At 47.9% G+C, this 25281-nt stretch overlaps 1 protein-coding gene across 2 annotated transcripts; it reads left to right on the top strand.

Moving 5' to 3' along the window:
- The first annotated feature begins 987 nt into the window (after window positions 1-987).
- On the top strand, window positions 988-22566 carry DAPK3 (death associated protein kinase 3). Of its 2 annotated transcripts, none has more exons than XM_084826232.1 (9): window positions 988-1102; window positions 2398-2531; window positions 7152-7512; window positions 10147-10276; window positions 11102-11150; window positions 12977-13003; window positions 15082-15234; window positions 16548-16593; window positions 17973-22566. In XM_084826232.1, exons 1-9 carry the CDS (start codon window positions 1016-1018, stop codon window positions 18513-18515), a joined length of 1530 nt encoding a protein of 509 aa, XP_084682358.1. In that variant the 5' UTR covers window positions 988-1015; the 3' UTR covers window positions 18516-22566. The 2 variants fall into 2 exon arrangements, with proteins under 2 accessions (XP_084682358.1, XP_084682356.1); XM_084826230.1 differs by having other exon boundaries at window positions 988-1123.
- Window positions 22567-25281: the final 2715 nt, after the last annotated feature.

Raw genomic sequence — 25281 nt, 5'->3', positions numbered from 1 at the left:
TAACACCACATTTAAAATAGTGTCAAAAACACAACCTTAAAAACAATTCCGCTTCCAATAAAAGCGATACAAGGATCAGTCAGAGGGAGCAGCATGACTGATTTAATTACAGCCCAGGGAAAGCCTGGCTGGGCCAGTGTGGTTGCTGGAGGTGTTTATGAAGCTGTGTCTGACTGTGGTGTGGAGAATGTGGACAGGGAGACATTTTTCTCCCTCTCTCATAATACTAGAACTCAGTGGGGCCATCCCATGAAGCTGAATGGTGGGAGATTCAGGACAGACAAAAGGAAGGGCTTCTTTACCTCAAGCAGAGTTAAACTATGGAACTCACTTCCGCAAGAGGGAGCGATGCCCGCCCACGTGCACGGCTTTAAAAAGGGATTGGAGAAATTCCTGGAGGAGAAGGCTATCGGCGGCCACTAGTCCTGCTGGCTATATGCTACCTCCAGTATCAGAGGCAGTATGCCTGTGTACACCAGCTGCTGGGGAACATGGGCGGGAGGGTGCCGCTGCCCTTGTCGCAGCTTCATGGAGCAGCAGGGTTGGAAGGCGCCTGTAAGCCCATCGAGCCCAACCCCCTGTTCAATGCAGGAATCCGATTCAAAGCATTCCCGGCAGATGGCTGTCCAGCGTCACCTCGAATGCATCCATGCGGGAGAGCCCGCCGCCTCCCTGGCTCATGGGTCCCATTGTCCTGCGGCTCTTTTAACAGCCAGGCTTCTCCCCGACGCTCAGCCGGAGCCTGCCCTGCTGGCGGGTTCTCGGCCGGCCGCGGGACGAGACGGGCGCTGGATCTGACCCGGCAGGGCTCTTAATGCGTGAGATGCCCGCCCTCCGCTGGAAACAGGGCGCTGGGGAGGAGGACGGCTCCCCCGGCCGGGCGGGGGCGGCGACGTCACGCGTCCGGCCGGGGAGAGGCGATGGAACGCCGCGGCGGTGGCGTCACCGGCGCGCCTTAGCCAATGGGAGGCGGGCTGGGCCGCCCTCGGGGACGCAGCGGGGAGCGAGTGCTGGAATGCGGGCGGCTCGCGCTCGGCCGCCCTCCCTCGTGGACGCGCGCCCGCCCCTCCCTCCCAGGCGCGCGCCCGCCCCTCCCTCCCAGGCGCGCGCCCGCCCGCCCGAGGTGGGCGAGGGCGGGCGAGTCCCGCGCGCTTTGAGGGGGTGGGGGGGAGAGGGGAGGGGAGGGGAGGGGAGGGGGGCTGCTTTCTTTTTTAAAAGGGGGGTGGGATTTTGTGAGGGGAAGGGGGGTGGGGGGTGGAGCTGGGAAGCCTGGTCTGCGAGGTGGGGGCTGGATATGTGTGTGTGGGGGGTGGGGATATGTGGGGGCGCCTGTAAGAAGTTCGTGAGGGGGTGGGGGGGGGCTTGGGGGCTCTGGGGTGGGTTCTCTGTGGGGCTGGGGTTTGGGTGGGGGGGGGAGTCCTGGGGAGCAGGGTTGGTGAGATGGGATCCAGGTTTGGGGGCTGGATGAAGTGTGGGGCTGGGGTGGGAGGGGGCTGTGAGGAAGAGTGGGTGGGTATAGTGAGGGGAAGAGGTGTGGTGGGGGCTTTGGAGAAAGCCTGAAGTCTGAGAATGGATTTATGGGGGGGGGGAGGAGGTTCCTGTGTGGATTATGGTAGGAAAGGGGATTAAGTTGTGTGTATGTGTGTGTGTGTGGGGGGTGTGTGTGTTGAAAATATGGGGTGGTTCCTGTGGGGTTTGGAGGGTATGAGCGAGCTGTGGTGGCGGGGGCCTGTGGGGTGGAAACAGTGGGGCGGGGCCCACTCGTGGGGCTCCAGGGATGGCGGGGCAGGCTTTGTTGTGGGGCTGGGAGGGGGGAGCATGGGAGGTTTTGAGGGGGAAGGGGGAGGGTGTAAGAGATAGGAGGCTGTGGCAAAATATGGGGGGGGCTGTGTGGGGCTGGTGTTTGGGAGGGTGGGATGGGCAGAATATGTCCGTATGCGGGGGCTGTGACGGGCAAGCGGGGCTTGCATGGAGAACGCAGGGTGGGTTCTGTGGGGCTGCGGCGGGGGGATTTGGGATTGGGAGGCTGGCTCTGAGAAGGGGCAGCTGATGTCGCTGGGAAGCATGAGGGGGAAATGGGTGTCATTGGGGGCTAGGAAGGAGGGGATGCAGGACTGGCAGAGAAGTCCTTGGAAGTGTGTGCGTTTTATTTTCAGTAGTTTTGGTGACATTAGTATTTGTATTACTTTTTTTCGTTAAGATGGGTTGGTGTCAGCCGAGGCCCAATTTAGGGCTATAGGACCGAATTTGTGTGTTTATGTACATAAGTGGGTTTTGAGGGATGAGATCATTGCGCGGGGGGGGGGGTGTACAGTGGTTTTGCTCGTTCTTTGTTCTAGCAACACTGGTTCATTCTGTGTATCAACTCCTCTTCTGTCGTCTTGAACACACCTTTAGCTCTGGCTACTGATCTGGTACCAGGAACACCAGGAATTGAGGAGCGGACCTGACTCATTCCTTGTGGAAGCCATGTCCACCTTCCGCCAGGAAAATGTGGAAGACCACTATGAGATGGAGGAAGAGCTGGGCAGGTGAGCTTATTGTGGCCTTGTCTATGTGCATCATCTGTGAGGGCAGCCAGTAATTCCTCAGAACTTTTTCTATAACTGCTAGCTATCAAAAAACTGAAATTTCCAGGATCTTGTCTGCCCAGGTATGGTGAACATATAGGTTCGTGTGTGTGTGTTTGTATTCATTAAAAACAAGCTATTGCCTGCTAGCACCCCCCAGCTCTTGACTTAAGCTGCTGTGATGTCATGGAGCATCCATAAACATTCAAACTACTGGGGCGGGGGGGGGGGGGGGAAGCCATCAGCAACAGAACGTTCATCAGCAGCGTATGGCTTCTGTAATGGAAATGAAAGTTCAGGTTAGTTAAAAGCATCCTTCATGGAGAGCCTTGAGACCCCAGTGGCTGTGTGTGGTAAAGAGTTAAGGAAGCTTTGGGGGCTGAACAGCTGTGAGCACAGGAGCGTTGAAGCCTAAGAAGTTGTTGCATCGCTGAGGCTAAAGTTCAGATATTAGTTTGAACTAAGAGCTGGATCTTTGGCTGTAGAATCATTTGTACATCATGATGTGATTCTCGGACAAGTCTTTGCAAGGCAAGTGGTACTGATTTCACACTAACGTTTCACAAGAGAGGGTGGCCTCACAGCACCAGTTGCAGTATTGTAGCATTTTTGACGTATGTCTCAATTGCGAAAACTTTCAGGCACATTTCCTGTCTGAATCATTCTGGCCCATCCTCAGAAGGGAGGCAGTCCCCTCTGAGCATGCAAAGAGAACTAGTGCGTAGCAAGGCAAAGCGGAGTTCATTCTTGTCCTGCGCTCTGTACCCACCTGCGTTGCAACTTCGGTTTTGTGTGGGATGTGAAGTCCTTACCCAGTGTCGCCATGTTACTGAATTCTGTAATGTGGGGGACATCAAACCCTTGTGTTAAAGTGCTCCAAGATACTATTGAAATAGCACTTTGACAGCCTGATCCTAGGGATGTTTACATGGAGGCAAGTCCCACTGAATTCAGTGGGGAAGCAACTTCCCTGGGGCCATCTGAAAGCTAGCGGCAACTCTGCAGGTAAAGGGGTCTGAGGATTACAGCCCTGCTTTGTAAAGTGAGTATATTTTAGACTGAGCTGAACGGATTCCTTTGCAGGGTTCTGTTGTGTGTCCTTGAGGAGGGTGGTAGGCTTGGTTTTTCTGAGAATTTATAAATTGCAGTCAAAATCTTGGGAAAGTGGGGAGAGCAGGAGACAGAGTGCACATGCCTCAAACTTATTTATTTATTTATTGCATTTATATCCCGCCTTTTCCCCTCTTGCACGGAACCCAAGGCAGCTTACAGTAGCCTCCTCCTCTCCATTTTATCCTCACAACAACAACCCTGTGAGGTGGGTTGGGCTGAGAGTCTGTGACTGGCCCAAAATCACCTGGTGAGCTTCCACGGCCGAGTGGGGACTAGAACCTGGATCTCCCAGCTCCCAGTCCAACACTCTCACCACTACACCACACAACTTTGTGGTGGGGGGAGCGGGCTCAAGGGTAATGGGTCTTTTCTGACCTAACATTCCTGTCTTAATAAACCATTGTTTGTTAAGCTTGGAATGAGCATTGGGCTCATGAGCTACCCGCTCCTTTCGCATGTCAGCTTCAGAGCTTCAGTTCCACATTACATCTGAACTGAGGAACTCTGATTTAATGTCAGTTTACTAACTGGGATCTTAAAACCAGGATCACATTGAAGTTTAAGAACTTGGTTGGTAAGCTGTCATTAAACCAGTATCCCCCCTTATGGATATAATGGGGAATTCTGGTTTAAACAGACCAGGACTGAAGTGCTAGAAGGGTGTGCGAAGGGAGAAGGTGAGGGGAACTCTGGTTTAATGCCTGTTTACTAACTGGGATCTGAAACCATGGTTTGCTCCTGGTTAGTAAACTAACATTAAACTGGAGTTCCCTGTTTTCAGATGTAATGGAGAACACTGGTTTAAATAGAACAACACTGAAGCTGCTGTGCAAAGGAAGGAGACAACGAGGGAACGTGCAAGGCCAAATGTAGTAAATAATAGTAACAACAACAACAGCAACTCTTGTCCTGGCTTAATAAACTATGGCTTATTGAGCTAGGAATGTTATGTCCAAACTAGGCCATTATGTAGTCAGTGCGTGTGTGAATATTTAATATTTTGTCACAGAAGGGTGACTTTAGGCCAAGGTGTCTTTCCTTGCATTTTTTAAAAACTTTTTTTGTGAAATCTATTCCTTGCTCACCCAACTCCACCCCACAGCCAGCATCATTGCCATCCAGCCCTATATATTTTGCTGATGGCCAGCAGAACTGAAACTTGTCGGGCAACTTTTGTTCCTTTCCGTCTTTCTCCTTTTTGTAGCTCCAGCCTTATATGGAAAGCCAGCAGCTTGCCGGTGTGATCTCACTATTGAAAAATGTAAATAAGAGCCGTAGTAGAATGTCCCAATCCCTGTGGCTTTATTAAAAAAAGAGGATGCAAAAGGATATGGGAGAATTTGCAGGGTGCATGCATATGTGTGTGCTGAACTGTTCCTTCTCCCTCTTATCTAATGGACATGGTAGATTTCCCCCTGCATTTCATTGTCACACAGAAACCAGGAAGTGCTTTTCAGCATGGAGGCTGGGCGCATCAGGAATGTGAAAGCTCAGTGTCGCAGTCTTAGCCTTTGGAAGAAGGAGGCAGGAACGGGAACTCGTAGGGTTGGTCCATGCTGATTGGGTCAGGTCTGAGGATGGGGAATCCCTAGGGGAGAAATATCAAACTGTTGACCGCTAAGTGCAAAGGCTCTTCAGAATTCCTGGGCCTGGTTCATTCTCCCCGGTTTTGTCATTTGGTGAAATATTGCTTCTGTTGCTACCCCTGGACTCATTATCAGCCCCATCTTACTGCTGCCCATCCTCCTTTCTCTTAGAGCCCCCTACCCTTAGTTCCCCTGCCTGTTTTCTGCCCCTCTTGCTGTTACTGTGCTGCAGAAATGGGCAGAAGGGTGGCTCCCTGGAACAAACCTTTGTCAAAGTTGTACCCTGAGCAACCACCGAAGGCTGACCACAGCTCAGGCTAGGCGTGATAAGCGCAGCTCAGTCTCCAAGTGAGACTGTTGCGCACCTGGCTTTGCTGGGAAGTTAGACTCTGATTTAGAGCCTACTCTGTCCTTAAGCTTCAGGGCAGGTAACACTTTAGTCATTCTGCACTTGCTGTTCTCAGTGAAGGCTCATGCCCCAGTCCAAATTGCCATGACTCCTTATACTCTGGGCGTTGTCTGTGTTTGTCCACAGCAGTTCTGCACCACCACAGAATGTGGCATTGCCTGTGACTTTCAGCTATCTGAGAATCTCTGCTTCCGGTTTCCGGTTTCTTTTTTTTAAACCCACCCCCCCGCAAACTGGATCCATATGATTATGATATTGACACAATCCATATTTCTTTGTGTGGGTAACATTTGGTGAATCGTTTATGCCAGTGGGGTTGCTGAATAAGGTTTTCAGCCATTGGGTGTGTCGGGCTCTAGTGCCCTTCCATAGTTTCTTTCCCCTCCCCTTGATTAGAGGTGGAATAAACGAAGCACAATTAAAACAACACAGAAACAGATGGATAAATGATGTGAAATTGGACATCTTGGTACAATTTCTGTTGCTTGCGACATTCCTCTCTTGTTGGTGTTGCAGAATTTAGGCTCTCTGGGCCCACAGGGTACAGCCAACTCTAATTATATCCTGTGTGCGTTTGTGTGTGTGTGTGTGTGTGTGTAGTAACAACATAGAACCTGAACTCTGAAATTGAATTAGGGACATAGGACGTGGCTCTATATCAGGACAGGCTATATGTCCCCCTAGTCCAGTATAATCTATCATAGATAGTATTATTTAGCAGTATTAGCAGGAGAGGAAGAAGATGCCAGTAAGGCAAACTGTCACTGTTGTCTTCCTCACCTGCTTAATCAAACAGGGTCTGCTGGGAATTGAACCTGGAACCTTAGCTGCTCTACCACCAAGCTGAGTGGTCCCTCTGACTGAAAGTAGCATACTCTACATTGACCATTGCCTGTGTTGATAGAAGACACTTTGGTGGGCTCACTGTAGCCTAGTGTCTGCTCTGATGAGCAGCACCTCTCTAAGGGGTCTTTCCCAAATACGCTAACAGATCCAAGTAAGTACCTGGACATTCCAGGTTCAGTCCATGAGATCTTCTGCATGCAGAGCCTGTGCTCTGCCAGTGAGCTACAGTTGTTTAACAGCCAAGGGTTCCAGGAGCTGGCAGGAAAAGCAGAGGGGGAAAATACACAGTTGCCGGAACAATGGTGCAGTTGGGAGCAATGGAGTGCTGACTGGGAAAGCTTCTATGTAAAAATGTTCAGAGAGGGCCTCAGTACCATACAAATGAAATCCTGAAACCTGAATGCAGAACCTGTGAAGGAATTAGCGTGAAAACCCTCACAATATTCCAGCAAGACTAAAATTGCTCTCTTCTTTGTTCTGCGTCACCTCTGCCTCAGCCAGGGTTCAAGGCCAGAAACGCTGTCTGTTTTTAGATTTGTATAATGCTTTTTAGCCCACCTTGGAAAACCCTTCGGGTGGGGTCACAAGTAATCAGAGGTTCAATCTCTCTCTCTCTCTTGCACTCAGCGGCCAGTTTGCGATTGTGCGGAAGTGCCGAGAAAAGAAGAGCGGCCTTGAGTACGCAGCCAAGTTCATCAAGAAGCGGCGGCTGTCCTCAAGCCGCCGGGGGGTGAGCCGCGAGGAGATCGAGCGGGAGGTGAACATCCTCCGAGAAATCCAGCACCCTAACATCATCACCCTTCATGACATCTTTGAGAACAAGACGGATGTGGTGCTGATCCTGGAGCTGGTGTCGGGCGGGGAGCTCTTTGACTTCCTGGCCGAGAAGGAGTCACTGACGGAGGAAGAGGCCACTCAGTTCCTCAAGCAGATCTTGGATGGGGTCCACTACCTGCACTCCAAACGCATCGCCCATTTTGACCTCAAGGTGAGACCCCGCCTGTGCAAGATCGGAGCAGGAGGAATCTGTTCACTGGGCTGCTTCATGCACTTGCTGCCCTCGTGTCATCCTGGGTTGCCTCTCAGTTTGGTAGATAGAAAGCAATATATTTCTCTAGAGCAGAAGTTGGCAACTTTTGACCCTCCTGTTGTTTTGGCCTACAATTCCTATCAGCCAGTATAGCCACTAGTGAGGGTTTATGGGTGTTGCAGGCCTAAATATCTGGAGGGCCACAGGTCCCCCCCCATCTTATAGGTATCTCCTACACAACATATTGCTGTGTGTTTGTTGGAATACAGTTTTGGGTGGATGCAGGCAACTTAGGAAGTGGTGGAGTGTATCCCCCAGCCATGGGCTGCTAAGGTTTGGAGGTGCTGCGAAAGTGATAAGCCAGATCCAGGTTTACATACTAGGAGACTTTATTGAGTACTTACCGCACACAGACATACCCAATGGTTGGATCAGACAGCTTCTCTGAACCCAGAGCCATGGGGTAAAATGGGTTTTATACCATACATGTTAGCAGTGAGGCAGCATGGCAGCCGCATGGGTTAATTAGGGTTCATCTGCAACTTTTCCAGCATAGCCTAACAGTGCTTGGTTCCCAGCACAGACACCTATAGCTTTAAGACAAATGGAGCTCCACTTTCCAGGCACATCTGAGACTCGGATAAGATAAACGGTACCAGAGCTCGTTAGCATAGAATTTGCTGAGAGAGCCATATTGACCTTTGACTCATCTTACAAGCCAAGGAGCCCACTTGCAAGGAAATTGCACTTATTAATGAACCAAAGCAGAGAGCGTTATGGATCTCTAAGCCTCTATAAACTGCTATTAGCTCTCTTACAGGCCTGGGGCCTTACATGGAGTGGGACCCGCTCTGGTAATATTCAGCTATAATTTAGGAGATGGGGACACTTGTCCTGTTCCCCTTCTTGCCTTGAGTGCTATGTGGGATTCAAAGCACATTAAAAAATTTGTTGAACCGAAGCAACTGTTTGTGTGAACATAGCCAAACGTTCGTTTGTTGGTAATTTCGGGGGCCAGGGTGGGGTGGGGGTTACCCTGCCTTTGGACTTTAAAAGCTCTCAAAGTGGCCTACAAAACAAAAATGGCATAAAACTTTGGATCTCTGCTACCGGCAAGGAGGGAAGGAGTCAAGCAGCAGTGGTTCCAGCCAGGCCAGTGGGTGAGGGGGGGCATGTACTTTGTGCCTCAAAGAGAACCTGTCTGTCATAAAATACCAAAAAAGCCTGTTCCCAATATTCATTCACATTCTTGGTGCAGCCCAGCAACAGCTGGGGCTGCGCAAATGAAGTCACAGGCTCGATTCTAAAGATTGGGGGTTGTTCAGGCAGGGCAGAAGTTTTGCTGCCATCCCTTTAGTGCCTCCCACAACACCGGTTGGATGCTGTGTGCACTTTGTGAATGGTATTGTGGTCCTGGCTAGGCCTCTCATTGAAGCTGTGTGGCTCTCCTTTACAGCGACTCTACGGGGGGCAGGGAGGAAAGAGGCATATGTACATTCACGTGCACTGTGCAGGTGCGCAGGACCCACTGAGGTCCTTGCAACATACAGACCTTCCCATCGTAACAACAAGATTTTCGGTAGTGTGGTTAAGAACAAAACCCCCTCACAGCTGTGCCTGCTTGCTTGGTATTATCACATGTATATGTTTCTCTATCAAATTCTAATCAACCGCTATATAAATTTCCTGGATTCCTTTGTAAGTCTTCCTGTGTTGATTTCTATATTGCAATTCATTCCTTTCCAAGGAAAAGCTAAGATGAGCACTGCAAAATTTCCTGACCATTTACACAGTGACGCTGTGCACTGTAAAAGATAAAAACAGAAGAAGAGCCCTGCTGGATCAGACCAAGGGCCCATCTAGTCCAGCATTCTGTTTACACAGCGGCCAACCAGCTGCCCACAGGAAACTCACAAGCAGGACATGAGTGCAACAGCACCCTCCTCCCACCCGTGCTTCCCAGCAACTTGTGTACGTAGGCATGCTGCCTCTGATCCTGGAGGGAATGTGTGTCCCTCTGTCTCGCCCCCCCCAGCCCGCCCCCCTGGCCTGGCCTCACCTCCATTTGGTTTCAGAGCCTTTAGCAGTCATTCTTTCACATTTTTTATTATCCTCTCCACCCAACCCTCCAGAAACCATAAGGGCCAGAAACATGCAGGGTTTCAAGCAAAAGTTGAAATGAACAAAATCCCACGTTCCTTAAGAGCTTGTTCTGTTGCTGAACTGCTCTTTGAGTGGTGGGCTTGGAAAATGGTTCCCTGGTCTTTGTGGAAAGGTTTTGAGATCATGAATTTCTGATCCTTTTGATGGCTTTGAAGATCTCTTGGAGAGGGTGAGGGAGCTCCCCACGCTATTTCTGTAGTATTCAGGGAATTGTCATTAAGTCGGAGATGAAAATGGACATGATTTTTCCATTGAGCATTTTGTTGTCATGTTTTTGCAACTTCAAGCTAGAAAATGTGTCAACAGGTCAGGACGGGTGTTCTGAAGCTGCCAGGCAGGAATTCTTTGCTGTCAGCTGGGCTCCAGATCTTAATTTGCTGCATGCAGACACGATCACCCCCCCCCCCCCCCCGTGTTTCCTCATTCCAGCCTGAAAACATCATGCTCCTTGACAAAAACGTTCCAAGCCCTCGCATCAAGCTGATCGACTTCGGCATTGCTCACAAGATCGAAGCAGGGAACGAGTTCAAAAACATATTTGGCACCCCGGAGTTTGTAGGTATGTAGTGGAAAGGGATTATCGGAAAATGTGGGTGACCTGAGGCAGGTGGTGATGTGTGTGTGTCTCTGTGTGAGAGAGAGACACAGAAAGAAGGGAAATGCTAGAGATGCAGAAGAAACTACTAAACTTTTTGCGGGTCACCGCATGCGTGGAAATTGCATTGTTTTGGAAAAAAAGGACCGTTACCATAGCTTAATGGAGGAATAGACACTGGTATATAGCACCACTAGAAAAATTAACAAAGCAAGTTAGACACCTAAGATTGAAACTAAGCAGAGGCAGTTTCTATGAAACATAGAAACAATTAATAGACTATGCAAACAGAAATAAAAATGATACACCCTTCATCTTCACATGGGGCATTGTGAAAAGTCCCCCTAGGCTGAAAGGGATAGACATAATTTATATGTCTGAATGCCCCTTCGGGTCCTTGATGAGTTAAACTCTGAACTACACCATCATGTTAGCCAACTAGTGTTCAGTGGTTTTATATTGTTTTATTTGTTATTGGGTTGGTTTGCACAATCACCACAGCCCACAGTGGCTTATTTAAGCCATGATGAGTTGTGACATGGGTGGCTGGCCGTTTTGATTATTCATCTCCCAACAGGGGGTTGCCATGACTTAACAACCCTCAAATAATCCTACAGCAGACCATGGTTTTGTCATTGTGTTTGTTTATGTGTTTTATAACATTAATATTTTTTTTTTTTAAAAGAAAGAAATGCATAGAGTGACAGGGCTACTGAGGGACAGATGTAAGAAAATGCTATGGATGGTCTCCTTTGTTACTGATTGGTCTCTTCTCTCCCCACCCCCAAGCTCCAGAAATAGTCAACTATGAACCTTTGGGCCTGGAGGCTGACATGTGGTGAGTGAAATAAACTTGAACTGGATCTCTTATTGAATTTATAAAGTCAAATACATAGGACTAGTGGCATTGTGTTGTCGGAGAGGCAAGGAAGGGGAAGGCCTGGCTCTGACAGCCCCCATATACTGAGATTCGGTGGGTGGCTAGTTGTGAGCAGGCCTTTTCTGCGGTGGCCCCCAAATTGTGGAATTCCCTCCCTAGAGAGGTCTTCCTGGTGCTTTCTCTGTTGACTTTTCAGCACCAGGCAAATACGTTTTTATTCTCCCAGGCCTTTAAAAAGTATTTCAACTGCTGCTGGCTCTATGTTTAATGATATGTTTATTGCTGCATTTTAAAACCATCTTTTTAGTTGTTTTAGCTGCTAGAGGGAGGCTGATGAATGAATTAATATTAATACATTCATAGATAACATGGGAAAGTGCCTCACACCTTCAAGACTTGCTTTCCAGGGTCTTGGGCAGAGAAAGGCCTTTCCCTATCTCATTCTACTACAGAGGTGGGGAAACTGGGCCTTCCAGATATTCTTGAACTTCAACTCCTATGAGCTCCAGCAAGTATGGGCCATGGTCAGGGATTATGGGAGTTCTAGTTTAACAACATCTGGAGGACCACGGGTTCTTCACCCTTTTTACTTGGTCCTTTGCAGGGTATTTTTTATTTGAAATTTGTATCAATTTACGGGCACAATCCTATGCATGTTTAGACAGACAAAAGTCCTACAACTCCCAGCATTTCCCAGCCAGCCATGTTAGCTGGGGAATGTTGGGCTTTGTAAGACATTTGTCTGTCCAGGATTGCACCCTAAGTCAACATTCTTCAGTTCAGAAGAGACTCTTCTATAAATAATTTAAATTATCACTAACTTGTTAAATCCAACAATCAGTAACTAGCCATGCTGAAAATCAATATCCTTAATATATATAACATGGCATATTTCATGATTAAATTAAAACACAAATGTTTACAATGCTTTTAAAACCTATCGAGATTATCATTCGCTATATAAAAGGATCATCTGTTCCGTTAACATACCTATCTAATACTTTTCAATCCATGTACTGTTCTTTGGATTATTATTTTTTAACCTGGAAATGCCAGAGAGTAAATTTGGGACCTTCTGCATGCCAAGCAGTTACTTTTCCACTGAGCTACAGCCTGTAAGGTAGGCAAGAGAGTAAAATGGATTCAAGAAAACAAGTTGAAGTAGTACAGCTAGCAGAGACTGACACAAGGGATGATGTGAAGAGAGTTGTCCGGCTCCTAGCCAAGTCATTCTAAAAGAACCTGCCTTCTCATGGAAGGAGATGGAGATCCTCCAACAGCTGGACTCCCAGATGGCAACAAGTAGGAAGAAGTGACAAATTGCCTCCTTTTAAAGTCGTAAATGGTCAGTCTGAAATAAAAGGGAATTATTTGTTTTAAAGGGGCTGGTGGAAATGCAGCGCATACCGTGATGGTTCCATCGTGCACCTCTCTGCCCCCTATCAGTCGTTTTCCAGCGTTTTCCAACCATGTTGTCAGGCTGGGAGGAGGGAGGATTGGAGGAGAGCCTGTTGTTCAACAGCAGAGGGTTGCTGCATCCTCCAGATGGAGCCCCTGGCTGGAGAACCAAACTGCCAGCAGCTCCCTGTTCTCACAAGCTGGGGAAGGCGAGTTACGCCTCAAAGGTCTGCAGTAGCTGAGCTGGCAGAGACCACCGCATGCTAGACTCTGGAAGGCTGCTGCAATTTAGCATGGGCCATAAACACACTGTGATTTCTGCCTCTAAACAAAGCAGCTGCTTTTGCATGCCAGTTCTTGATCATCTCCTTTTCTCCCCCACCTAGGAGCATCGGAGTCATCACTTATATCCTGTGAGTGTTTTAAAATAAAATGCTTTGTGCGTGGGGTTTGCTCGAAGAGCCAGCATATGTTCTTTGATGTTGAAAAGCATTGTGGCTTGTGGTGTGTGTGTGTGTGTGGTGTGTGACTTCAGTGGGGAGTGTCCAGGAGAATTCCTGATGGTGTGTGCCCCAGGTTAATTATTTGTGTGTGCCTATGTATCAGCGGTGGGGATTGCATTATGGTTTTCCACCTTGGCCATCTTAGTCTTGAGTTGGCCTTGCAGTATTGCCTAGCTGCCTCAGTACCAGTTGAAGACTCTGGGACCCAGCAACTGCACGCTTGGTGTTAGGAAACACCTCACAGGGACAAGGAAGGGCCTAGCTAGAACTCGAGATTCCAGGCCGGGGGCTGTGCAGCAATTTTAGTTCATGTTTCAGGATCTGGACAAGACTGACGGAAGAGTCTTGTGGCACCTTAAAAATAGCACATTTATTATGACATAAGTTTTTGTGAACTCCAGCTCACCGTAGGTTTGTATTGTTGCTGCTGCAAACAACTAACATGGCTACCTCTCTGGAAAGTAGACCACACTGGCATCCTGACCAAGGGAGCAGCAGGATGTCCTCTCCTTGTGAAATCCCCAGATTTCCAAGAGCCTAAGGCATGACTTAAGTGCAATCTTGGACATGTACCTGGAAATGTTGAGCATAGCGACTTGCAGCTGGAGAACAAAGCCTTGCTTACAAGTGATATCCTGAACTAAGGATAATCCTGCACTGGTTGATTCGGGCACGGTATTGCAGAGCAGACTGAGAAAGCGTCACACTCTGCAGAGATCGACAGCCTTGCTGCTGGTGCTGCTGCTGCTGCTGCTGCTGCTGCTTCTTCTTCTTCTTCTTCTTTGCATTATTATTATTATTATTATTAAAATTTCTGTACTGCCCCATAGCTGAAGCTCTCTGGGTGGTTTACGAAAGTTAAAACATTATAATATAGTATACAGAGTTTAAAAACAATTTACATAAAAGCCTATGGACCGTATATACAAACATATATCTAAAAACAACTCTAAACTAAAAACAATTTTTTTTAAATCCAACAATAAAACAACACAGCTTAAAAACAGTATACAAAAGTCAGCAAAAGGAACCAGAGTTCTAAACAAGGAAGGCCTGCTGGAATAATAGAGTCTTTAATGCCTGCTTAAAAACCTTCAAAATGGTCAGCAGGTGCATTTCAACCAGCAGGTCATTCCACAACGGAGGGGCGGCGAAGGAAAAGGTCCTCTGCCGTGTGGCTGCCAGTCGCACATTAGGCAAGCTGCGTCAGAGAGCCCTCCGAGGACCTTAGGTGGTGGACTGGGATGTAGGGGAGAAGACACTCCCTAAGGTACCCTGGACCTAGACCATGTAAGGTCAGAACCAGCACTTCATATTTTGCTCGGAATCAAATTGGCAGCCAGTGTAAAGATTTTAAAACTGGTATAATATGGTTTCCACAAGATGTCCCAGAGACCAACCTGGCTGCCGTATTTTGTACCAGTTGAAGTTTCCGAACTAAATGTACAGGCAGCCTCAAGTACAGCGCATTACAGAAATCAAGCCTAGAGGTGACCAGCGTGTGCACCACCGCTGCTAAGGGTGGTGCCTCCTTAGCTTTGGTAGCAGAGAGGGCTTTGGGTCCTGGTTCCCTCCTGGGAGGATTTGTGTTCAGGACAGGGGATGCTTCTGGGTATATTAAGGTCCAGTTTTATCTATTGTTTATTTATAAATTTAGGAGGCACCTTTCTGAGGACCCCCAAGGTGATGTACGCTTGAGAAGGATGAGTAAAAATAGCGGTCCATTAGATGGCCTGCTCATGGGCTGCAAGGTGGCGCTTGGCCCCAATCTCTCAGATTCCTATTTTGAACCTTAAAGTGGTCTAGTAAGCCCTAAGGTTAGCAGGCCTCCTCACATTAGCAAATGGTCATCAGCCGGCCTGATCTAGCAACCCGCCTTTTGAGGAATTCCTTGTTTAAGTGAGCAGAGGCTGTTTTGCCACTGTGGGTGCAAGGGTGGTGGGGTTTAGCTGTGACGCCGTCTGTGCGTGTGTCCTTTTCACCTGCAGCTTAAGCGGTGCGTCCCCATTCCTGGGTGAAACAAAGCAGGAGACTTTGACCAACATCTCTGCCGTGAACTATGACTTTGATGAAGAGTACTTCAGCAACACCAGCGAGCTGGCCAAGGACTTCATTCGGCGCCTGCTTGTCAAGGATCCCAAGTATGAGACTCGGGTGATGGGAGGGAGCAGAGGGATGGGATGGCGGTGATGAAATCCTTAGTGGATTTAACAGATCTTGAGTTGCTGGGTGAAACTTGGCACTTGCGCTACAAGCCATGTGCTTTGGACTCCTCCTGTTCTATGGGGTTGAAAAATATTTCCAAGGTGGCCTTGGTCTAAAAACATACATAAGGATGAATTGCAGGATCAGGCCAAAGGTAGGGGCTTGAACCCAGATGCCTCCAGGAAGCTCAGAAGGACAATAACTTCCTCCCACTGTTGAACCCTGCACCTGGTATTCAGAGGTAGACTCGCGGTGGACACAGGTTTCATTTAGCTCTGGGGTGGGCAGATGGTATGTTGGGATATACTGGTGGATCACTGGGTGATTTGCAGTAGATCTGCAAGGGTTTCTGACTCACAGTTGTTTAACAAGCACAGCAGTAAAAAGGCTTCTCTGCCCCTTCTGAATTAGGCCACTGAAATGAAAGAAGCTTGAGCGGAGTTTTGTGCGAAAGGACAGTGGGCTCAGTTTGGATACTGAAAACAAATTCTTGATCTGTGCCATGTGCTCAGAGGCCCCCTGTTCCTTAATTCTACTCGATCATGTCTGCCCTGAGTCACTATTTGGACTGGACTCCTGTTGAGGGGCCTTGAGGTTCTAGTAAAAAACCAACAGCAAAGTGGATCTCAGAAGCCTGACGCCTGCCCGCTTCAATTCAGCTGTTACCATTTCTGGGTTGTTACTCTGACATCTGAACCCATGACCCAGCATTAACCCAACAATTGCTTATGGTTTGTTTGGGGGTTAACTCTAGGTTATCTCCAACCCAGAGTTCCTGGTTTTGGATGTCATATTAACAACTCAGGAACGTTCCTGGGTTGTTTATTGAAAGCAAAAGTAATAAGTGTGTGGGAGGCAGTACCCTCATTTTCTCTCCTGCTCTTATTCGGCTGCGGCAGTTCCTGGGTTATGTGCAAACCGGGTTGATGAGGCAGGTGGTTCTGATGTTGGACCTGCTAGTCTTCGGATAATAATGATACTTAATGTTTGCATAGCATCTTCAAGTGTTCAAAGCACTTTACACACATGATCTAGATGTAATCCTTAAAACAACCCTGCAAGGTTAGGCAATCTTATTATCCCCAAATTGCAGTTTGGTGGACGGAGGTTGAGAGAGAGGCTTGGCTAGGATTACTGAGTTCATGGCAGGAGCAAGATCTGAGCTCAGGAATTCCCTTTAGGGAATTCAGTCCATTTAGCCACTGCCCTAATGCTAATAAAGAACCCCTGCTTCTTTATATTATTGTAGGAAACGAATGACGATCGACCAAAGTCTTGAGCACCCATGGATTAAGGTAAAAACAAAGTATTTCAAAACTTTGTTTATTTCAATTCATTTTTACTCCATTCTTCAGCAAAAAGTCTCCCAGAGTGGAGTCTTACATAAGTAACAAAGACGTTAGTCCTTGTCTGCAGGCTTACAATCTAAGGGTGCAATCCTATGCATATTTAGACAGAAAAAAGTCCTACGACTTTTGTAGGACCTTTTTTTATGTCTAAACATGAATAGGATTGCACCTGAAAAGACAACTCAGGAATGGGGATGGAAGAGGAAAAGAAGCAAACTCAGGCACCAGTTCTTAAACTAACAGGTTGTTGCCTCTTAAAAAAAAAAAATTGCTTGGCATTTTCAAGCACACTCATTTCTCATGGACAGCCTCCACGGGGGGATGCAGCAGCCAGTGTGACCAGAGCTCCTGGCTGAGGGGTGGCCATGGTGGTGAAGGAAGGAGAGAAATGATCACCTCACCAGTGAGTTGATCAACAAAGGACAGCGAGGGTTTTGCATATCCCTCTTTCACATCTTCCTCTTTCATTTTTAACGGAGGCTATTGATAAGGGCTGTAGGCTTGAAGGGAGAGGGTGACGAGGGAGGCATGTGCTGTGCTTACACCTCTTCCCCTACCATCTGTGTGGCCCAGTCCGTGTCAGAAGAAAAAGGCGGTAGATTGGGTCCCAACACTTTAGGCTGCAAGTGGATGTTTGCACTTCTGGCACTTCTCTCTCTGCTTCCTGGATGCTTGGACCACCTGGCAAGCTTGGAGACAAGCCCACACACCCCTCCCTCTCTCCAGGGTGGATCTGGCAAGGGGAGATGGAGCCCTGTTTTGTCCAGTATCAGAGGCAGTATGCCTTTGTACACCAGTTGCTGGGGAACATGGGTGGGAGGAGGGTGCTGTTGCGCTCCTGTCTTGCTTGTGGGTTTTTCCATGGGCAGCTGGTTGGCCACGGTGTGAACAGAACGCTAGACTAGATGGGCCCTTGGTCTGATCCAGCAGGGCTCTTCTTAAGTTCTTATCTCTCACCATTGGGCTATGTTGGCTGATGGGGGTTGTAGGCCAGAACATCTGGAGGGTCACAAGTTGCCCACCCTGGCCTTAACACAAAGAAACAGTGGTAAGCCCATTACTACATGCTGGGTTTAGAAGTCATGCAGTAATGAGCTTTGCCTGCAGGAAGTTCACAGTTCAGTTAGGTTGCTCTTTGAACATTAGCTCTTATGCTCTTACAACTCTGTGCTTTTGCCTGGCCATGTGTGGTGAACGTGATCGTGCAAGCAGAAGAAAGTCTGAAAACCACTGACTTAAGAAAATGGTGTGTGTGGGAAAGAGAGAGAGAAAGAGATGACCATGTCGGCCTTTCTCTGCCCCCCTCCCCACCTTTAATCTTGTAGGTGATCAAGCGGCGGAACGTCCGTAACGAAGACAATGGCAAGAAGCCGGAGCGGCGGCGCCTGAAAACGACGCGGCTCAAGGAATACACCATCAAGTCACACTCGAGCATGCCCCCTAACAACACCTACATCAACTTCGAGCGCTTCTCCAAGGTCATGGAGGAGGTGGCGGTGGCCGAGGAGAGTCTGCGTGAACTGCAGCGGAGCAAGAAGTCCTTCCAGGAGGACATCGAGGCCTTGCGCTCCATCTATGAGGAGAAGGAGCTCTGGTACAAGGAGGAGAACGAAGCCATCAGCCAGGATCTGCGGCAGATCCGGCAGGAGATGCAGAAGACGGAGGCCCTCAAGCGGCTGACCCAGGAGGAGGCCAAGAGCGCCTCGCTGGCTGCCAACGGGCTGAAGCGGCGGTATCGGAAGCTGGAGAACCGCTTTGAGGCCCTGGCCAAGCAGGTGGCCTCGGAGATGAAGTTTGTGCAAGAGCTGGTCCGCTCCGTCGAGCTGGAGAAGTTGCAGAGTGGGGAAGGGGGCTGCGGAATCCGCTAATGTGGGAGGTGGGGAATGGGTCAGGGTGGCCCCCCCACAAGTCTGTTTGCCCAGCATTCCAAGGGGCAGAAAACCTACTGACCTAGGCTCCTTATTTAATCACTGGTGTGGCTGCTTCCAAGACTCCATAACCCATCATGCAGTGCTCCTGCCAGGGCCCTACACAGTGGGTGAGCTTGCTGCATGCTCAGCCCTTGTAGTTTTTCCCCACCCGAAAATGGAACACTGTGCTTATTTAAACCTATATCTTGCATGGGCTCTTGTTTGCTGCCTTGTTTGGCAGGGTGTGCGTGCTGGCCGAGGGCACCTTCTTTTCCTGTGCTGGTTGATGCTTCCCCTTGCTTGAAGCGTCCGAGGCAACTCCTTGAGGGGAAAGCTCTGCTCCACCTCACTGAATGAGATTCCGACTGCGAACGGTGAAGCCGAAAGTCTGTTTCTGACCTCGGTTGTGACTCGCTCGTAGTGCAGAGACTGGCATGCAGACAGAATTGGAAACGGTTGCGCAGATACGTTCTGTGAGATAAAGGGCTATTGTGTCTGCATCTTCCTTAAATCAGCCATTTCAGGGCAGAGCCTTCTGTCCCACCCATGAGCTGCCTCTTACCTCTGCATCCCGGCGCACTTTTTCGTTTCTGCCCTTGCTAGGAACTTTCTGAGGTCTCTGGGACCAAGTGTGCATCTGGGGTGTGGGAAGTGAAAGATAAGCTAAGCTAAGGAAAGATAAGCAGGAGAACTGCTCTTCCTTAAGCTTGGAGTGTGCGTGGGTATAGAAAAGCGGCCAGATGTCCAGCCAGATTTTTTCCCTACAGTGATGTGTTGTAGCTGCCTTTTCCGTGCTGCTTCGTTTTGAACTCCTTGTCACGTGCTACACTTTCCTTGTCTGCTTTTTTTCTTCTTTGTGTCAAGGGAACCAGGAGCTTTTCTCCTGATGGGGAGTAGGCTTTAAAAAAGAAAAAAATAATCACGGGACTCTTCATCTGAGTTACTCGCTAGTGAAAAAGGATTTGGATAACAGCTTTTCTGTCTTGCTCCATCAGTTGCGGCTATTCTGTTTTTGGGGGTTCAAGAGTGAACTCTAAGTCCAGAATCAGCAGGCAAATGGGTACGTGTGAGTGTTATGTAATTAGGCACACGGGACTGATGTTGCTCTGTGTTGTGATACTGATGGAATCCAAGGTGTCCCCCTTTTGGGGGGAGCCTTGTAGACTTGAAGAAAAGTGTGTCCCTCCTTATGTTCCAAGAATCTTTGCATCTTAGGTGCCCTAGCCCACATTACAAGTGTGGAAATCCAGCAACCGGAATCCTTAAGGAACAAGCTACAAATTTCTTTAAAACAAGCAGGGCCTTAAATAAAATGTTGCAGTGTGTCCTCATCCCCGAGCAGCAGTCCTCTTGTCCGGGGCTGCAGCCAGCCAGCCTTGTCCAAGGATATTCTAAAGGGCTAAAGTTGATCCCTACCCTTGGTTTTCCTTTTTTTTCAACATTCCACTCAATATTCCATGGTTCCTGGAAGCCAGTGAGCACCCTCAGCCCTCACTGGGATATTTGGGGGGTTGTTCTCCCCTTTTAACGTTGTACATATCTCAAGAGTTCACCCAAGCATGCGGATGCCTCCCTCTTGTTTCTCAGTGGCCCTTCCGTGGCTTCAGTGCTATTGGCACTCCACCACCCGAACTGGCGATTAAAATGAATAATGCACTTTCATTGCATAAGCATCCCGAAATTCAAAATTTCTCTTTGGAAAAGATGAAGAATAGGAAGAGTTCCTGGCATTCTGTGGGAGATTCCCTACCCCACCCTTTCACTGTAATCCTCAGTCCAATAGGACAGCTGAAGCTACACATTGTAGCTTTTGCTCAGTTTGTGTAATTTGAGTGGTTGATCAGCTTCGGATGTACTTCCATGATGTTATCTTGATTTCTTGTGTGCCATACTAAAGAGTAAAGAGTCATGGATACCAAAAGTTGGGAACAAGTAGTTCCCTTGACAAGGCCCAGCTTCCAGTCTACCTCGTAGTTTGTGCCAATACCTCATTCAGGAAAGGGAACCTTTGCACCTCCTGGAACCTGTGTTCAAGAAGGACGCCTTTTTGAACCATGAGGTTCTTGGCCTAGCTTCATGGCTCTCAAGCTCCCTACCTTCAAGGACGCCTTTTTGAACCATGAGGTTCTTGGCCTAGCTTCATGGCTCTCAAGCTCCCTACCTTCAAGGACGCCTTTTTGAACCATGAGGTTCTTGGCCTAGCTTCATGGCTCTCAAGCTCCCTACCTTCAAGGACGCCTTTTTGAACCATGAGGTTCTTGGCCTAGCTTCATGGCTCTCAAGCTCCCTACCTTCAAGGACGCCTTTTTGAACCATGAGGTTCTTGGCCTAGCTTCATGGCTCTCAAGCTCCCTACCTTCAAGGACGCCTTTTTGAACCATGAGGTTCTTGGCCTAGCTTCATGGCTCTCAAGCTCCCTACCTTCAAGGAACCATTTTAGATGCTTGACTTGGCTATCAAGTCACAGCTGCGCACCTGCCGTGGAACCCTCGCCTGTTGCAGACTATGCCAGTAAGCCGGGGTGGGGGTGAAATCTAGGTTTTGTGTATTTTCTGCCATTCTAAGAGCTTGAAATGCCTCTCCTAAGGCTAAGTGATTAGCAGTAAGAGCTTTCAGTTAGAATATACAGGAATTTTGGGCCCCAGCCCTTTTATTGTGTCCCACCCACCACGGGAATGTGGCCCCCAGGTGCTTCTCCGAAACAAAATCCGGCCCTGAAACTAAGTCTGGTTCTCCACCCCTGTGGTAAGCATTCCAACCCACACTCTTGGTTGAGCCCTGGCCAGACCCCTCGTGCCTTGCCATTTCCCCACACAAACCGAGGGCCTGAACAACCCACACTCTCCCTGGAGATGTGTGCCATGGGAAGATCAGTAGCCATGGGCAACTTGTCTTTGAAGTAAACTTGTCTGCCTTTACCAGTCTCCTTGAGGAATCCCTATCCAGACGTCCCTGGAACTGTTTGAAAATGGCTGACATAGCAGTGTGAACCCCCAGTTTTTCTTGAAACATGCACCTGGATTTTCTTGTATCTGCAAGCGTGTGTGTGGAGCGGTGGTGCGTTAATTGCTGTGGGGATGTAAAGGTCAAGTGTAAATAGTCTGGAGGGGTTCAGGCAGATTGAGCAGTCCCAATGCAGAATGTTGAGCCTCGATGTCTGGGTTTAATCGTGTAAAGGCCATGCCGATCTGTTGGAAGTTCGTGAGTAGCTCCTTAGACTTCAGCAGTCAGCCGGCTACCAATTAAGCTCTGAGTGGCAGTTGTCTCTCATCTTAAACTGGGATGACAAAGAGCATTGGAGTGCGTGAGCTATCTGCCCAGGGCAAGAGTCAGTCTGTGCTTCCTGTGCTTTTTCAGTCTGTACTGAAGCATTACGGGCTGCCAGCGGGTTGTGCTCCAGGCTGGAAAGGAGCTGAGGGATTTAGATTTTTGACCGGGGTAAGGGCTCCTGTGGTGGGACATGGCATTGTGATGTTGTTTCAGTGGGTGGTTTCAGATGACACTTGAACCTACTGGAGTGACAGCCTTATTGTGAGCCGCCATTCCACTGGTGGGAGCTGAGAGGTGCGACGCCACCCATGCGATGTCATCCTGGGTAGGTTGAAGTCGCCAGCATGGGATTAATGTTGACTCTGGTTCTCTGGATCCACTTTGCTGAGGAATCTTTTGTACTTTATATGTCACCTCCATGTAAAGCCATTTACAAGCTACCACACCTGGCCTCAGGGTCTTAGGAGGAGGTATTAATGAGCTGCAAGAGTTCCGTTGCATCCAAGGGGACCCTCGTGCCCCCACCGTTCTTGGACAGGTGTCCAACAGTGGCTGTCCTTCAGGCTTGTCCTGTCCTTCTATATGGGCACATCTGTTATTCCCAAGCTAAAAGGGTGTTTTACTTTTGGGTTATTTCCCTCCTTGTAGCCGCTAAGCCATATACACTCGAAATAGGATATTGGTAAGTTGTGCAGAGCAATCATTGGCTGTAAAAATAATAAAACATTTTTATACTGTCTTAAGTGCTTTGTCTCTTCCCCCCCCTCCCCCCAACACTTCCTCATGTTGGGGAAGCTTAAAATATATTTAGTAATTGAATGTGCTTCTTGAATCTTAGCCTTGGATATAGTTCTGCAGAACCTGTAGAGTGGCAGTGGGGGAACAGGGTGGTAGAGGCTTATATCTCCTTGGAGAGTCTCGTCCTTGGGTCTGCAGAGCGGGTGAGTGCCAGCCAAGCCTTTATACCTTTGGCATTGCTTGTTTCAAACTGCTGGTGCAGATGTGCTCATTAGAGGGGTAAAGGCAGTTGCTGTCTGGTACATGCCCACATCCCAGAATCCTTGGGCGTCTCACTGTAGGACATGGACAACAGCAGCTGTGACAACTGTATTTGGCTGTATTCGAGAGCTGCAACAAATTGCAAAAGAAGTAGCTTGAAGGTGGCGTCATGGTTGGGGGTCTCATCCATGCAGTCCTGCGTTTGGATCCCTGCTCAGCCATGAAGCTCTGTGGCATATGCCCTGGTTCAGAGATTTTCTCAAGCTATATTGTCAGTATGCTGACAACCACTGATCACCTGTCTACTGTCTATACAGTCAGATTTCTCTTACAACCTGATTCCATCTAGAACCATTTCAGTACTTCACTCTGATATGGGTAATGCAGAGTTCTAGTCCTTAAGAAACACTCTCAGACAAGATTTGTCTTTGTGTCTTTTACTACAAAGTATTAGCATAACAGTACTAAATACAAGAGCTTATGCATGCATAAAATCAAACACACGAAACATCTAACATTCTTAAACAAGGCTTTTAAGCAGAGTCAAGTACGTTTGTTCTCAGTAATAATATCATGCTTGCCGGGTTGATTCTACAGGCAACATGTTGGGGAAAGCTGATCGTAAAGGATAGCTTCCACTGTTGCATATGTTTTGAGTCTCCTTATATACTTTTTGGATGCTATAAAATATGTCCAAACTATTTTTACTAGTTTATATTTCTTATTCAAGAATTAGAAAGATAACCTTTCTACTCTAAATCTTCATATGTTGAAATAAGTTTATCAAATTTTGAAGTTTCTTATTGAGGTTAATGAGCATACCAACATATTTATGTAAACATTTTAGCTTTCTTTGACACGTTACAGGTATGTTTTTTGACACAAACATATTTACTCGACATCATCCTGTCTTGTGAGCTTGTTATATTAACAGTCTCCAGTGAGGCTTCTTGGTCACTTATCTGATGGCCCATCTGACCAAATAACTTTATGAGACTCTACTAAGTGAAAGTTGTAAATCTAAATGTAAGATTGACACCTCTTTATCTGGATTCCTTTCTAAACAGTTGTTGTTCAGTCGTTCAGTCGTGTCCGACTCTTCGTGACCCCATGGACCATAGCACGCCAGGCCTTCCTGTCCTGCGCTCTCTCCCGGAGCGTGCTCAAGGATACTAATGATGTATTCCTAATGGTCTGGTACAATTATATCTCATCTGGCAAACCTCAGAGATATTTTAATTACTCTTGGGTGAGAAGCCCATATTGGTTGACATTAGGCATTGGAATTCCATTTTTAATTCCAGAATACTCTTGGAGGCATTTGGTTATAGAATTTCCTAATCAAGCAGCAGAGGTAAGATCATGCAATTATAAAAGATTTCTTCGGTCTGCCACAGCTCACTGGATGACCCTAGGCTGGCTGTGATCTAGGCTCAGCCCACCTTGCAGGGCCTGTTTGGAGTTGGTGATGCAGTTGGGTAACTTTAGATTGTGGGCTTAATGATGTTGGATGGTAACATGTATCGCTTCTCTTCGTTCGAACCCTGCTACATGGAGGAGCCCTCGTTTTGCTAAACATGCTCTAGACCTCTGCCCTAAAGCCTTACCCATATGGCACCATTGTTCAGAGCAAAAAATGTATTCAGTCATGACTACAGTGTCCCTCAACTGGGTTACAAAACAGGCTATTCTAAGCAATGGATATGGTGGCCTTTTGGGGACAGACCAGTTAGTGGGGAAACAAAATTCTAAGAAGAAGTAACAATCCAGTTCATCCACTTGGCAGGAGAAGAGAAAATAAGCACATGGCAATATTTTTTTTTTTAACAAAACATCTGCTAGAGGATGCCAGATCTCTTGCTAGCTAACACACAGCCTTGCAGCCCTTAAACTGGTTTTAGAAATGACAGTGAGAATCCCATCATATGTAACACAGGAGATCCAATCACAGATTTCTGGTGTAATGCGTACTTTGGCCCTGGTGAGGTGGACTGGGCTTGGAGAAACCCAGGTTCAGGTCTTTGCTTCAGCTAGTCATGAGGTCCCTGTTTGCCTAATCTGCCTTGCAGGGTTGTTGTGGATAAAATGAGGGGGAATAACTACGTGTGCTGCCTTCAGCTCCTTGGATGAAAGGTGGGATATACATGGAATAAATCGCAATGATGAGAATAAAATGTCCTTGCACTGGCTTGAACAGTTTCCGCTAGGGCTGCTCTGGAAATCCATCAGGTTTGGTTTCTGGTGTAGATAAATAACCCAAACCTTCCTTTTAACCAGCTTGCGGCATGCTCATTGGAGCCAAACAGTGCAGTTGTGAATGGTTGCTTAATACCTTATGCAAACTTGGGGATAAATGTGTGCAAAGAGCAGCCCCCAAAGGAGAAGAAAATCACATATAAAGCACCTGGAAGAAGAGAATCTACAGAGCACATTGAGAGGAAGTCATTATTGCAAT

This window comes from Heloderma suspectum, chromosome Z, assembly GCF_057233095.1.
Source record: "Heloderma suspectum isolate Gila_16-S chromosome Z, 16-S_ref, whole genome shotgun sequence".
Classification (NCBI taxonomy): Eukaryota; Metazoa; Chordata; class Lepidosauria; order Squamata; family Helodermatidae; genus Heloderma; species Heloderma suspectum.
This window is presented reverse-complemented; position numbering and strand designations above follow the sequence as displayed.

Excerpts from the sequence above, each read along its gene's own strand:
- DAPK3 (XM_084826230.1), top strand. The coding sequence starts at position 1,016 with ATGCGGGCGGCTCGCGCTCGGCCGCCCTCCCTCGTGGACGCGCGCCCG. Across the intron at positions 1,124-2,397 it reads CGCGCGCCCGCCCGCCCGAG|CTCTGGCTACTGATCTGGTA; the intron begins GTGGGCGAGGGC and ends ACACACCTTTAG. Across the intron at positions 7,513-10,146 it reads TCGCCCATTTTGACCTCAAG|CCTGAAAACATCATGCTCCT; the intron begins GTGAGACCCCGC and ends TCCTCATTCCAG.